General features: G+C 40.3%; 1 protein-coding gene across 1 annotated transcript in view; it reads left to right on the top strand.

Moving 5' to 3' along the window:
* The first annotated feature begins 357 nt into the window (after nt 1-357).
* LOC148366125 (long-chain-fatty-acid--CoA ligase ACSBG2-like) overlaps nt 358-16,539 on the top strand; it is a 36,816-nt gene continuing 20,634 nt past the window's right edge. The window contains exons 1-5 of the mRNA XM_088336553.1: nt 358-437; nt 4,338-4,416; nt 6,762-6,829; nt 10,479-10,762; nt 15,037-15,125. Of these exons, the coding sequence (XP_088192679.1) occupies nt 4,358-4,416; nt 6,762-6,829; nt 10,479-10,762; nt 15,037-15,125 (500 nt within the window). The 5' untranslated portion in view covers nt 358-437; nt 4,338-4,357. The remainder of the gene's footprint in view (nt 438-4,337; nt 4,417-6,761; nt 6,830-10,478; nt 10,763-15,036; nt 15,126-16,539) is intronic.

The following is a 16,539-nucleotide window of genomic DNA, read 5'->3' as shown; positions in this document are numbered from 1 at the left end:
TTAAACAAAATGGAGTCTTCTTATTTATATTATGTTAATTTTGTCTTTTATTCACGCATTTGGTTCTGGAGTAATCCAGAAGTAATCGAAAGTAATCCAGAGAGGATTCAGATTACCTTACTGATAACATTTTTCAACAGGTAACTAGTAACCGTATCAGATTACATTTTTAACGTAACCCTCCCAACCATGGTCGTGTCTGTGTGGTTTAGTGTCAACACGATTCAGCTGACGAATACAAACAAGCCTCCTGGCAGGTCTCCGTCACCTTGGCGAGTCCCGACCTTGGCAGAATTCCTTTTTTTTTCACAGTCACATCAAAAGGACGACCTCCCCAGGTTATCAGGCTTACGATTGGTTGATGAAGACGACTCGGGGACGCACCTGAACTGGTCGCCCTCAACCTTTTCGGGTCTTCAATTTGGTCCTTGCAAGAGGTAAGAGTGCTCATCGACACACTTTTTTTTTCCCTTCCAATTTCCAAGTAGATGCTTTAAACGATGAGTCGGCAACCATTTTGAAACCGAGAGCCACTTTTTGTTACTGATTGGCTACTAGTCAAATGTAATACAAGAAGTTATCAAGTTATTACTATGTTATTACTATGTAATTACTATTATGTTATTACCAGGTTGTAATTATTTCCAGCGAGGTTAAAATAGGCTCAGTCAAGCACTAAAACACCTACCTTTTACAGTATAAGGGCACCAATTGATTGACATTTGACCTATATGAATTATAGGCTAATTTTAAGAAGATTTGGGAATAATTAATCATTTTTTTAAAGACACTGATAGTGACAATGATTTCTCATCCCAGTGAGAGATCACATTTCCTAGAAAATAACAATGACTTATTATTGGTGAGCTATTTTCAAAAAAGGTCCACAAGCAACTCACGTGTTCTTAGGGGGTCACAAAACTCCTGATTTAAACCTGTTGCATGTGCCTCCTCTGCTTTGAATGAAATTGAACATGTTTTATCCACTTCTTTTAGAGACATGTTATTGAAATTAAAACACGAAAAAAACGTTTTTGTGAAATTGTTGAAACCAAATAATTGTTTTAGTTTTTAATTGGAAAAAAAAATAAAGTTATTATTTAATAATTAACAATGAAAAAACGTTTTTTTTGTATTTAAAGAACATATTTATTACGAAGAAATTACTTTTTTTCTAAATATATTTTTCACCTAAAAAAATAACTGATTAAGTGAGGGCTTGTTTAATTTAAGAACTGCGTATGCTTTTTATTTATAAATGAATTACAAAGTTCTTATTCATGAATTGAAAATGAGTCATAGTGTAACAAAACATTACTTTGAAGAAGATAGTGTTTTTTTTTGCAGCAGGATAAACTTTTCAATGAAAAAATAATATTTTGTGTGCCTTTTATATTTAGACTATTTCGCACATTTAGTGCTTACACTGTAGTCTTTGTCACGCTTTGTTACGAGACTAAATTAGCGACAGACTGCTGTCACAGTCTTGTTCCACGGACAGACAGAAGATAATTTCTTCTTCATGCCATGAGGCTCTTTAACTCCACCCGGGGGAGTAAAAGCCGACATTGAACTTCACATTTGCATATTACCCTATTTTATTACGGTGTGTATTTTCCGTAGCACTGTTTAAATACTCTGTAGCAAAACGTTATATTGGGTATTTTTGTATTCTATATCTTTATTTTATTATTGTATTTTTTAACACAAGGATACTGTTGGAAGTGTGAATTTCCCTACGGGGATGAACAAAGTGTCTATCTATCTATCTATCCAAATTATTATTTTTCTAATATACTAAACTATCAAACAGTAGTAATTGCTACACATAAAATATTGTTAATCCCGTTCAAAGTTCCTATTTAAAAATTAAAAAACTAACAACTAGTCGTATTGTAATAAAAATAATCCATATTTGAGGACAAAAAAACAATATTCTTTTTGCAGAAGGTTATTTTTCAATTACAAAAAAAAATCTGTTTTGATATTTTGTTCTCTAAACAGTATCAGGATCAGAACGGAGACAGGACCCACTTGCGTTATGTTTCTCTCGGTTTTGTTAGAAGAAAGGAAAGGGTTGCACCCACGATCCGGTGATCGCTGGACGCGGGAAGCAGGTCGCTCTGAACGAGGAGGTAGGACTTCCGTGGCAAGGGATGGCGTGTCCGGAAAAAACGGGTCAGTAGCCGGGGCAGGAGAGCAAAAAAACGTGGTTGGGATCAGAGAGCCAGGGGAGGAGAGTAGACGTGGTCAGGATCAAAAACGGGTCGAAGCCGTGAAACAGACGGGAGCAAAAGCAGGTGGGAGTCAGGGTCGTAAAAGCTTGCTTGGAGTACACTGAGGTTCGCAGACGGACTGACAACCGGTGACAGATAAACGTGGGGTTAAATAGTGACAGGGAGCCAATCAGAGTCCGTGGCAGTTGGCGGGCACAGGTGCATCACATCGGTAATCGTAACGAACTTTTAATGTTAAGACGATTTCATACAATTAGCATCAGTCTAATGTGTCACACTTTATTATAAGAATAAAATGATAATCAGACACTAAATTAATTGATAGTAGTAATTGTTCCATGTTTAAATGACTGTAAACAAGAAAAACTCAATTTGGACATTGTTGGTAGGATGCTATATTCCTTCCTTTCCTATCACTTGATGCTCCATTTTGAATGGTGAGACTTTTTATTGATGCATTAAGATTTTGAAACCCGAAAGAAAATGGAGCAAAGTTCAATATAACGAGTTGGTGCATGGAATGTCATTCAACACTTTGGCCACTAGAGAGAGCACTAGTTCGGTTTTTCTCATTTCAACTCAAATAAAAACAAGTCTTTTTTTGGCTACCACTAATGTACAATTGTTGTCATGACTTAAATCCAAGTAAATAATCCATTTAAATCACTATTATACATAATAGTAGTAGAATGACATTGTTATAAACAAAGTTTCAGGTATCAAAAATATTTCACATAATGGAACTATGATTATTTATATACAAACTACAATATGTCTATTTGTTCATGATATTTTTACCATTTTACTTTTAAATTAAATATAAAAACTTATTCTATTAACACGGGAGTTTTATACATAAAAAGTATTTATATAAAATATGTATGGATTAGAAAAATAGATAATAATAAATAGTTCCCTGACCATAAAGAAAGAAAAAAACTGAGAAATGTTGTGTATATTTTTAAAATCTCATCTCATCTCATTAGCCGTACCGCTTATCCTCATTAGGGTCGCGGGGGGGCTGGAGCCCATCCCAGCCATCTCCGGGCAGTGGGCAGGGGACACCCCGAACTGGTTGCCAGCCAATCGCAGGGCACACAGGGACAGACAACTCATTCGGTCATTCACACCTAGGGACAATTTGGACCGGCCAATTCACCTGAAATGCATGTTTTTGGAACGTGGGAGGAAACCGGAGTGCCCGGAGGAAACCCACGCAAGCACGGGGAGAACATACAAACTCCGCACAGGAAGTCTGGAGCTGGATTTGAACCCACAACAGGTTCCCATGACATGAACTGTGCCGCACAAGCGCTAACCACTATGACCTTACATATTTAGAGAGTTATTACATCTATTACTAGTATTCAAATTCGTTTTTTGCACTTCACATTAGAGTGAAGGACTGATTACAGAATTTTATATAAGCACATACATACACGTTGTATTTATGAAACGGATGAAATCATACAATACATTCAGAAAAAAAATTCTCCACATTCACAAATTTTTGTTGAACAAAAAAAAACCCAAATATCTTTGTTTGAAAATAGCGTAATATTTTTTAATATTTGTAGATCATTTTTACTGGTTCTCCAGAATTAAAAAAAAAATCAAATTATTGAAATTTTTAGCCTTAGCATTTAGACCTTGCCAATCACATAATAATTGTTAGTTTAATCCACCATCTTTAGCAAAATACTTTTATGTATTTACCGTACATATGCAACTTATAAATGCGTATTAAATCCTTATTCGACTTTTTGTAAAACAAACAGGAAAAGAACGTGTTCCATGTGTTCTCACCTTTGTTAACCCGTGACGTGTTTTATATAGTTTAACCTTCCCTTTGGCGTCAAGTTTCTGTCTTCACAACTTGACACCTTCATCTTTGCTCATGTTTACCCTGATGGTGTTTTCAGTTTTTTTCCTGCTGACTCAGATTCATTTTATAGGTGAAAGATCAAAACTACGCAAGCAAAGTGTGTCTCAATGCCGTCTGACAGTCAAATCGAAGGATTTCCCCATGCTCGCTTTGGCAATTTGACTTGCTATAAATAAAGGCAGTTTGCCGTTTCTTCGTCTCTTGTGCGTGTCCAGGAAACAGTTGTCGTCGCAAGATGGCCGACGCCGTACTGGGTAACGGAATCACGGCTGCGAACGGACGTTATCATGACAGGTATTAGCCTAAATTTTGTTCTGTGAGCTCATTTGTTCACATTTACGACATTTCAGTTTCCTGAAGATTTGATCTGAAGATCGTTTGTAGTCTTTCATTAACAAAACATCCATCCATCCATTGTCTTCCCCTTATCCGGGGTCGAGTCGTGGGGGCAGCAGCCTTAACAGGGAAGCCGAGACGTCCCTATCCCCAGCCACTTCCTCCAGCTCATCTGAAGCGATCCCGAGGCGTTCCCATGCCAGCCTAGAGACATAGTCTCTCCAGCGTGTACGGGGCCTCCTGCCGGTGGGACATGCCCAGAACACCTCCTGAGGGAGGCGTCCAGATGCCCGAGCCACCTCAACTGGCTCCTCTCAATGCGGAGGAGCAGTGGCTCTCCACAGAGTCCCTCCCGGATGACTGAGCTACTCACCTTATCTCTAAGCCACCCTCCGGAGGACACTCATTTCAGCCACTTGTATCCGGGATCGTGTTCTTTTGGTCATAACCCAAAGTTCATGACCATAAGTGACGGTAGGAACGTAGATCGATTGGTAGATCGAGAGCTTTGCCTTTCGGCTCAGGTCCCTCTTCACCACGTCGGACCGGTACAAGGTCCGAGTGACGTCAGACCCTGCACCAAACCGTCTGTCGATCTCCCGTTCCATCCTACCCTCACTCGTGAACAAGACCCCAAGATATTTGAACTCCTGCACTTGGGGCAAGATCTCATCCCAACCTGGAGGGAGCATGCCACCCTTTGGTCTCGGACTTAGAGGTGCTGATCCTCATCCCGGCCGCTCCACACTCGGCTGCGAATCGCTCCAGTAAGAGCTGAAGATCACGGCCTGAGGAAGCCAACAGCACCACGTCATCTGCAAAAAGCAGTAACGCAATGCTGAGGCCCCCAAACCGGACTCCATCCCCAACAAGGCTCCGCCTAGAAATTCTGTCCATCAAAGTTATGAACAGAATCGGTGACAAAGAGCAGCCCTAGCAGAGTGTTAACAAAACAATTTACCGTAAATTCCGGATTACAGAGAGCACCTGATTAAAAGTTGCATGTGCAAATTTAAGAAACACAACTTTGTTATTCTACAAGCCGCACTTGATTTCAAGCCACAAGCTTAAACAGCCATAAAAATGAACTCGTTTATGTCCATCCTTTACATTTTGAAAAAAAAATCAGCGGGGAAATGTCTAGTACAGAAAAGTAACACATTGTGCCACGATTAAATTACTTGTCTGCTGCTCAATCAACCAGCGTAACAGTCAATATTAATTACTGTGTTTTCTGCATTATAAATCACATTTTTTTTAATAGTTGGGCCAAGGGTGCGACTTATGCTTTTTTCCTTCTTAATTGTTCTTTTTTTGCGACTTATAATCCGGAGAAACTTAACGTCCGTAAATATGGTAAATTGGCATTAATATCTACGAAGCAAAGCACCAAAAACATTCTCAAAATAAAACTCATTGTACTGTGCCGACTAAATTCACAAGCCCGTCCAATCACAACAGCCGGTACACAAGATTAGCCCTGCGACTGATCTTAAACTCTCCCATCCCTTGCGCACATGCCAAAGTGACAGAGAAGTATTGCTGCTACTACACAAAAATCATTTTCCATAAACGGGTTAGTCGGCAGGGAGCAGGACAGCGCAGTGGTTAGCGCGTGTGCGGCATTGTTCTGAGGTCATGGGATCGAACCTTCCTGTGTGGAGTTTGCATGTTCTCCCTGTGCTTGCGTGCCCACTGCCTGAAGATAGCTGGGGTAGGCCTCAGCATCCCCCACAACTCTACTGAGGATCAGCAGTGCAGATAATGGATGGGTGTTAGTCAGCTGATTTAATATTTTAGTATGGCAGTAGGTGACTAATAATCGGGTATATTTTCCAATCATGCCAAAAACCGTGACTTCATATTATATTTATTAGTTATCAGTCAGTACTGTTGGCCAGATATTTATCGTGTACTCCTCAGATAGAAATAAAAATGCCACTTATGATTAATTGACCCATCAAATGATGTTACAGCCAATCAGACTAAGAAGGTCACATACTGGAAGTGGGCGGGACTTACCAGGGAAAGGGGGGACTTGTCGGCTTTTCCTGCTTTCCTATTGGCAGTTACGACCCGAAGTGGGCGTGGCTACATAAATCTGATTGACTGTGACGTCATTTGATGGGTCAATTTCACGTAAGCGGCATTATTATTTGTCCCTCCCCTCCTTAGTTTGTAACTTTTGTCGGTATGTATTACGATTTTTGTTGTGTAGTGGTATTATATTGTAGGCCGCAGTGTTTTAACTAAGCTTGTAGTATGGAATTTACGGTAATTGTATCATTTACGCATGTTCGCAGTATCACAGAGTCTTCCAGTCTCGTCGTTTCTTCCACCAGGAAGGAGACGTCTCGCACCCGACAGGAAGGTACGAGTTATTGCAGTTTTTCAAGCAGTGTGCCATGAGACCTCATCTCGTGTGCCGTAGAAAATTGACTCATTTTATCTTTGTAAAAAACTTGCCAGTGTTTAGTTTTTATCAGCTGAAATACTGTAACGTTCACCCATATCAGTAGGTGGCAGCAGATTGACGGTTCACAGATCCCTTAAGCACCTCAGTCGTCTATTTCTGTTTCATTTTTAAGTATTTTCTGTAAATGAACAGCAGCCATTTAGCTGCAATCCATTGTGGAGGCTCTTTTTTCCTGTTCTTCACCTAAAATGAACAGCACCCATGCGGCTGCGATTTATTATTCCTGGTTGACTATTGCTGAGAGTAGTATTATATAATTATAAAATTATAGTAGTATATAATTGTAATTTCGGTTTAAAAAAGAATTCCATTTCTAGAAAAATAATATTCGCATTTCAGTGGAAAAAAACGAAGAAACATTTTTTAAATAGTTGAATTTTGATAATGCATTTGGAATTTTCCATTACTTTTTTAAACTGCGTAGAAGTGCCTTGAACCGAATTCTATTTTTGTATTTAAAATAAAAAAGGGATTTCGTGAAAAATAGTAAACACACTGTTTAACATATTACGATTATATAATTTTTACATACATTTTCAAGGACAATATAAATTTACTTAATACATAAACATATTTCAGGCCTAGAGCCGTTAAACAAGGAAATACAAAGTTGTGTTGATTTACAACTGTAAAGCCAGCACGTCTTTTGCAAGTGGGAAAAGGTTTTGTTCGCCACTTTCAGCTCACTCGCTCATTCACACCTAGGGACAATTTAGACCTGCTAATTAACCTGACATGCTGTAGTCCAGGGGTGTCAAACTCATTTTAACTCGGGGGCCACACGATAGAACAAACATTCTGTCGGGGGCCGGACTAGTAGATAAAAGAGAGATAAAGAAATAAGAAAAGGAGGGAGGGAAAAGGCGAGAGGGCAGGACAAAGAAAGAAAAAGAGAGAGAGGGAGAGAGCGTGAGAAACAAAAGATAAAAAGTCGTGAGAGAGGGGGAAAAGAAAGGGAGAGAAAGAAAGAAATCCAAAGAGAAATAGAAAGACAGAAGGAGAGAAAAGAAAGCGCAAAGGGTATGAATAGAGAAAGAGAAAAGAGAGAAAAGGAAAAAAGTTAGAGCAAAAGAGGTTAAAAGACACAGAGAGTGAAAGAGACAGAGACCAAAGGTAGTAGTTTAAACCCAGACCTAAATCCGTCCTGATCAGAATTTTGGGCCAGGTTGGTACGTCAAGCTTCCCACTTGCTAATTTGAAAAAATATAAAATATATATATATATCTCCATACATCCTTGTTTATCATCTCTGTTTACATAGTCTTGTTTAACTTATTCAATGCTAGATATTAATCATAAATTGTAAAAGCCAGTGCCAACCAATTTTTACAATTTTCACTCATGTTTAAAGGCCTGGAGCAGGGGTGTCAAACTCATTTTAACTAGGGGGCTACACAATAGAACAAACATTCTCTCAGGGGCCGGACTAATGAGGAAGGAAGAATGAAATGGAGAGATGGACAGAAAGAAACAAAAAAAGAAAGAAAGAGAGAAGGAAATGGAGAAAGAAACAAAGAAAGAAAGAGAGAAGACAATGGAGAAAGAAAGAACGAGAAAAAGAAAGAAAGAATGAGAAAAAGAAAGAAAGAAAGAAATACCAGTAGATTGAGGAGAAAGAAAAGAGAGAATGAAATAAGAAAAAAGAGAGGGCGGTGGAGAAAGACGACGGGACAAAGAAAAAGAGAAAGGGAAAAAGAGAGAGAGAGAGTTAAAAAAGAGAAAGAAAGAAATATGAGAAACAAGAGAAATTGTGAAAGAGGGGGAAAGAGAGAAATCCAAACAGACAGAGAAAGAGAGAAGGAGAGAAGGAGAGAAAGAGAGAAGGGGAGAAAGAGGAGGGGGGATGCAAGAGAGAGATATGGAGAGAAAAGGAAAAAAGGAAGAGAGAGCAAAATAAGGTAAAAAGACACAGAGAGAGAAAGAGAAGAAGAGGAACAACAAAAGAAAAAGAGAGATAGAGCGAGTGAAAGAGAGAGAGATAGAAGGTTATAGAAAAAGGGAAGACGAGAGAGAGAGAGAGAGAGAGAGCAAAAGAGAGAGAGAGAGAGAGAAAGAAAGAAATACAAGTACAGCGTTTGTGAGAGGCGCCTGGCTTCGGCAACATCAAGTGGACATATTCCCCCTGTAGCTCGTTTTTCTCTTGCGCTTCCCTCACCTTTGTCTCGCGGGCCGGATACAATCCCTTAGCGGGCCTGATCCGGCCCACGTGCCGGAAGTTTGACACCTGTGGCCTAGAGCAATAGTGTCAGATATGCGGCTCGCGGGACTGATTAGGCCCGCCAAGGATTTTAATCCAGCCCGTGAGACAACGCTGAGAAGAAAGAAAAAATTGAGCTGCAGTATTGATTATGTTCACTTGATGTCACCAAAGCCACGCACCATTTGCAAAAAAACTGGAGCTGGATTCATTTTATTTTCTTCTTCTTTTTCATCATCTCCTTTTGTTGTTCTCTTTTCTTTTTGTCTCTCACTCTTTTCTCTACCTCTCTCTTTCTTTCATTTTTATCCATTTAATTTTCGCTCTTTCTTTTTGTCTCTCATTTTATCTCTCTGTGAATCTCTTCTTTTTTTTCTCAGTTTCATTTTCACTCCCTATCTCATTCTCTTTCTACTGATCTTTTTTTTCTTTCTTTTATTCCTCTTTTTCTCCCTTTATCACCCTTTTTCTTTTTTCTCACTTTCTCACTGGCTCTTCCTTTCTACCTCTATTTCTTTGGCTCTCTCTCTTTTTTTCTATCTTTCCTTTTTGCATTCCCTCCACATTTTGCTCTTTCTTATTTCATCACGTTCTTTCTTTTCTTCATATTTCTCTCATTTTTCCTCTTTCTTTTTTTTCGGACCCTTAAGCTTGGTCATACACTAAAAAAATCTTTTTGGAAAGGAAAAAGCTGTGTTGAAGAGTTAGCTGCCGGTATATGTCCATGTCTAGCAACTCTTACCTCACTGCTCTAATGTGGCTGCTCAACATGTGGAGGAGCCTACACACACATTCGCTAGGCTTTTTAATTCTGTAATTATTCCCAGGGGCTTGATACCAATGATCAGGGCCAAACCCTTTTAGAATATTTTGTTTATTTTCAAGAAAACAATAAAAACGTGTTTTTATGTTTTGGCACTACGGGGACAATGCGTTGAATGAGTTAACTTGGATTTTGTTACAAAAGACAGGCTTTATGTGTCGCGTAGGCCAAGGCTGCATGGTCTGCCACGGCAGTCTACTATGATTCTTTTGATCTTGCATAATCTATTGTGAGCCCTGGCGTCTGCCTTGCCAATTAGTCTGGTGTTTACACAGAGCAAACAAATTGTCTCTAAAGATCATAAAACCCGACTGACAGGTACGTGCAGGCACTCAAAAACACCCAGCTGTCTTTGTGTTTCATCTCACGTGACACAAAAACCCTGCCTCCTTCCTCCCCGGCACTCTCTCCACGTCACTGTCCAAGCATAGTTACCCCGGCGCCTCGCCCGCCCGGCTCACTCGCTCGCTCGTCTTTCCAAGTCAGCATGGCGGGTAATTGCAGCTGCCCTTGTTGCCCCCCAGAACCCCCCGCCATCGCGCTGAGGCCCCAGGGGGTGGCCGGGTCCCCCCTGTCTCCGGCCGGCCAGCTTTGGACCGCCGACCGGGATGGAGCCGTTTGCCTGAGGATGGAGGATTCTGGTCCGGCCGCCGACACCCCCGTCACCTTGCACCAAATGTTCCTGGAGACGGTGGAGGCTTTCGGCGGCCACTCGGCCATGGCCTTCAAGAAAAACGGGCAGTGGGAGACCCTCACCTGGAGGCAATACTACCAACAATGCAGGATGGCGGCCAAAAGCTTCATTAAGGTGCAAATACACGTTTTTTACTTACGCTTAGGGAGGTCAAATTCAGTTTGGTTCAGGGGCCAAATCCAGAATTTCTGTTCTCAGGCGTGTCAGTTTAGTAAAAGAAGGTTAACTTGAAACTCAACTTTAAATATGTTTTGCTGAGAATTTTTTTTTCATAATTTTCTATATATAGAATAATATAGAATGTGTTACATGTCGAAGTGTCCTTGGGTAAGACACTGAACCCCTAATGCCCCAATAAGCAGGTTAGCGCCTTACATGGCTGCACGGCCGCTATTGGGAAATGTGAAGCACACTGTAAAGGGCTTTGGGAAATTTTGACTTGATATAAATGCAGATCATTTCATTTCAATAGAATATAATAGAATAGAATAGAATATACCTTTATTGTCATTGTTACAAAATGGGTTGAACATATTGTGACAACGGAATTGGATGTGGCACTCCAGGTTCACATTTAACAGTGAGGATAAAAGAAAACAAAGAAGGTAAAGGAACAAAGAAGATAAAGGTTATAATTTACACATTATTTACTCAAGAAATGTGGGCATGTAGGATGTCAAAATATGCAGGGTAGGGTACTAAAGAAGGCTGAATGATTAAACATAATACTGAAAAACTGAAGTAAGATAACAAAAATTCAAGATTTCATTCTTTTACTGATCCGGCATCTGTGGGAACAGAAAGTCTGGACCTGGCCCCAGATGCCAACTTAGTTTGACATCCCTGACCTCGAGACTCGCTTCTTTTTTTGACAAACACATTTATGGCGGGCTTCATGTTTGACATACATGCTTCAACTCATCTTCGGTGAAATGGACCCTAATCTCGAAGAATTTCCCCAGGCAGGATTGACTGTTTGAATATAGTGAAATTTCAGATGACCTGACAACAGTGTTTCAGAAAACTTGTTGAAAAGTTCTGTTATTTTATGAAAACGTGTTCATTAGGTTAGTCGATGACTCCAAAAACACACACATACTCGGGAAGAAATTGCCTTTGGTGTTTGCAGTCAAAACATACTGTAGTTGAGGTGGAGACATGTTGTCTCTAAAAAAAGAGGGAAGAAAGTGATATTCTTCTATAAATCGCCTCACTGTAGATTGAAGGGGAAGCGAGATGATTATTAAATGCTAGTTTACTTTTAGTTTAAGCTTGTTTTTAAAAAAAAGGATCTCGACGAAACATTCTTTGAAGGCAACATGGATGTTTTCTGAAAAAATGTAGGTCACTTGTTTTTTATGCAGAAAAAATGCATATGTAAGTGGTCGGAGGTTCAAAAATTACCCGTAGAAAAAAAGGAGCATTGCGAAAGAATATTGGCCTTTTTGTCAATATGAAATACATATATTGTAGTACCTCGTTTATCGCAGTTAATGTGGACCATTACCCTCAGCAATATGCAGGCATCTGTTAAGTAGAGTCAACCCCCTCATCCACGTTTTTAGTACTCTGCCGACCCCATTTCATATCAATAATCGACTGGGGATGATGGAATTGCTCCACACGGGTGTTGTTCCTTTTGGGTGGATAGTACCAAAAAAAGAGCTGCTACAAATGACACAAATTTGCACACTCTTCCTCGACTCTGAGCAAAAGTCAACCATAGATATCATATTGCATCCAAAACAGTGCAGTTCGTTTTAGGCCGGGCGGCAATGGCACCCTTCAGCACCCGAACTGAAAAAAAATAAAACGTTCTGCGCCCGCCCCTGCTCTCAGCAATAGTTGACAAGGGATAACGGATCACCTCCATAACTGTGCATTTTTAATTTTTAATAGGCCACAACGGCATGGTAGATCGTGGCTGCGCATGAGCATTTCATTTTAGGTGGGCCAGATGGACACGGCTCCAGAAAAAAATGCCTTCTGCCGGTCCCTACTCACAGCAATATGGGAACGGGGATAATGGAACGTGGCCGCACGTGTGATGTTCATTTTAGGCAGAAATATATAGCAATAAAAGAGCAGCTAATCCCGTCAAAAGTGCGCTCGGCTCGTCACCGCTCACAGCAATATGCGATCGGAGAGAATGTGTTACGGCCGCACGAGTGCAGTTCACTTTTTGGTGGACGTTACGGCACAAAAAACGTACTCTGCTTATCCCTGCTCACAGCAATGTGATTAAGGATAAAGGATTGTAGAATATTAATATTTTTTTCCCCAAGAAAATATATCAAATGTATTTGGACCTAGGCGGTGATAATCATTTGTGATAACTGCTCCGAAGCCAAAACATTCCTCATTAAAATCTGTAGATGATTGTTAGAATTGTTCCTACCTACTTAAAAAAATCACAATTGTAAAACCAGAATTCAGTTTGATCTCAACCACATCAACTTGACGGTAAATAGCTTTTTAAGCTAATTTAAGGAACAAGTCATTGGTTTCTGACATGTTGCCGTATCAAACTAGCTAAACCAAACTAACCAAAATATTGTAATTTTAATTCAAGCCTACTTGTTAAGGCTCCACCCATAACCACCCAGCTGGCTATGTCTGAAACTCTCTGTGTAAAAACAATACTTAACGTCGGGTGCGTGTAATCTCCATCTCTTGTTACGGATCGTCTTTCCAGGACATGTTAGCTTAGCGCGCTTGATGTAGGTTAAAAGTAACACATGACAGTGTCGCCATTAAGAGGCATGAAAATGGGTCGGTGGTTAAAAAGGTGAAAATAATTATACAACCCAACAAAATATTGATATGTTTATTATCTTGGCTGAATTTAGCTTCAAATCAGTTGCATGAAAGCAGGTTAAATTTAGCTCGGCAGTGGTGATTTATTCTCTACAGCTAGCTTCCTCCTGACCAGGCTAACAACCAGGCTAAGATTATCCACTGAGATACATCTGGCACTTGTACAGATATTAATATAAAAATTAAAAGGGTTTTATAGCATTTCCTTCTTGATTTGTTGCAAGATTTTAACTAAACTGCATTAAAATTTGACATATAAGCTGTATTGTCATTTCATTAAACTGTGTTGACTGTATAACTGCAAAAGTAATATTTCCATTCCATTCATGTAGTACATTTATTGTTGTCAGGCCATGTGTTTTATTGCCATGCCAATTATGCTATGCCAACTCACTGCAACACACTCTGTTGATCCACGTGCCAAGAAAAGACGAACTCACTAAAGAAATCAATATAGTGTGTTGGTGTTTTACTCCTATGATCGGTCTTATCTATCTATCTACCAGGGTCATATCCCTCAAGGGGGTGACCGACAGCAAGACGAACACATACAATAACACAGAAAATAAAAGGGAAAAAAATAGCAAAAAAATACACACACAAATTTTTGGACCATGGCCAACCCAATTGCCCAAACACCCAAACAAGTTAGGCACCTCGGCACCTAAGTTGGTCATGGTTTCGTCCCTCCAGATGAAATGGGACACCAGAAAGCGGCCATGTCACTCTGGTCAGAGTGACAAAACACACTCTTTTGTTCAACAGCAGGGCCCGACATCTTTCACTGGTTTACCCCTGCCGCATCATACGGGTGCCCAGCCCATCCTTAAGAACGCGTCCACAATCCCACTATCCTTTCACAACACCTCTCCACTCCTTTCTATCACTAACAAGAGCTCTAGCTTCCATTATATTTAGACCTCTTTCCTGCAGTGCACTCATAACACCATCCATCCACGTCAATCGCGGTCTTCCTCTTATCAACACGCTTGCTCAGTTCCACGACTACTCCAGTTCTGTCTCTCACAATTTAATTTCTCAATCTATTGTCACTCCTAACTTCGTCCTCAAACACTTCATTTCAAAAACACTCAATTTCCTTCTTAAATCTGCGTTCAGGCTCCAAGTCCCCTCTTAACATCCATACTCATACTCTTGTTGTTCATGAAATGAAATGAACAACAATCACTCTCCTCAGAGCACCCAAAACCTTGCTTCCTTGATTCACTCTGTGCATCTTTCTAGTTTGGTTAAAATCTCATCTATGTATCCTGACGTATTGGCCTTTATTTGAACATTCTCCACCCTGATTGGCTAGAAATGCAGACATTCGGTTTTATTCACCTGGTGCTGTATCTCCCACTGGGTGGTTTTACTTGCTTTTAATATACCATTCGCACGGCTAAACGAGCAACTACTCCCGTCTGCTGAAATCACTGCCTCAAAAGCCCAGTTCATTCTCTGCAAAATCTCACAAACTCTCCACTGATCTACACAAGTCACCGTTTTTGACTTCAAAAGGTGAGAGATTTTCACGCCAGTATTAAAATGAATGTGTGTGTTTTGTGTAGCTGGGCCTGGAACGCTACCACGCAGTTGGCATCCTGGGATTTAACGCCCCAGAATGGGTCATCGCTAACGCCGGCTGCATCCTGGCTGGGTAAGCTCAGGACAATGTTTGTACAATGACCCTGTTTGACGTTTCGCAGGTATCTCATTGAATGTTTTTCTACGGGTGTTGATGTGAGATAGAAATGTGAGTACAAGGTGAACATTCCTTGACAGACATGATAGATGAGTATCCTTCTGATGACAGATTGCGATGAAATTGTTTTCATTTTCTGGATTGCTTGCACGATGTCGGGATTTTTCTAGCTTTCATTTTAAAAATCGTTAGAGTTGAAACAGATTATTCTTTACTGCAATCAGTAAACGAATTTTCCTCAAGGTTATCACTCTAAGTTCTTTGAGTTCTGATATGAATTACTAATCCCAAGAAAATGGATTCAATGAACCAGGCCAATTAAAATGGCACACATGCAGTAATTATGGGATTATGGGAGCTTTCGACCGCTTAAATCTTGAAGTTAATAGCACACGAACAAAGTTTCCCGCTATAATGCTTCAGAAAGTTCTACTCAATAAATATTTTAACAAAGTAGAAACATTCAAAGAACATTGTCAGGTTCCTTCCATAGCTAATATAGAGAGCCGTTGTCAAATGCTAATTGCTAACGGGTTTTTAACAACATATCCTTACATATAACATTACCTGCACTGTTTTAGGGTCAAGTGAAAGTGCCATAGTTCAAATTAGTAGTGTAATCCCTCGTATTTAGAGGTCTCATTGCATTGTGGGTTGAAAATGTTTCCGTGATCCATTATCCCTGATGGCACATTGATGCAAACAGGGGCAGAAGAGTGCATTTTTTCTGGGGTCTAGCTGCTCTTTTTGTCTTGCTATCCACCAAAATTTAACTGCACTCTGGTGGTCGCGTTCCATTATCCCTGATCCCATATTGCTGCAAGCAGGGACACTCATAGCGCATATTTGTCATACTTGACGACTGTTTTTTTTTTCTTTGCTGTTATTTCCGTCTAAAATGAACTGCACTTGTGAAAATGTGATCTCTTATCCACAATCTCATACTGTTGCTAGCGGGGGCCAGCTGAAGGCAGGGGAGGTGTGCCCTAATGGCTTGCCTAAAGCACACTGCACAGTTGTGGCCACGATCCGTTATCCCCGGTCAGTTGTTGCTGAGAGCAGGGGCTGGCAGAGCGCATTTTTTCAGTTCAGGCTGCTGAAGCATGCCATTGTGTCCCGCCCATAATGTAATGCACAGTTGTGGCCGCGATACATTATTCCCGGTCGACTGTTGCTAAGAGCAGTGGCTGGCAGGGAGCAATTTCTTTCAGTTCGAGCCGCTAAGTATATGCACATAGTCTTTTCCTTTTTATATACACATATTTATTGTACCCTGATTTATTTTTTATAAACTCTGTACACTCGAGTTGCAAAGAAGACAATCTTGAATTTTGAATCTCTCTTGGAGAATGCCATTGTGGCCCGCTCA

Source organism: Urocampus carinirostris, chromosome 5, assembly GCF_059441175.1.
Source record: "Urocampus carinirostris isolate Australia breed hairy pipefish chromosome 5, RoL_Ucar_1.0, whole genome shotgun sequence".
Classification (NCBI taxonomy): Eukaryota; Metazoa; Chordata; class Actinopteri; order Syngnathiformes; family Syngnathidae; genus Urocampus; species Urocampus carinirostris.
This window is presented reverse-complemented; position numbering and strand designations above follow the sequence as displayed.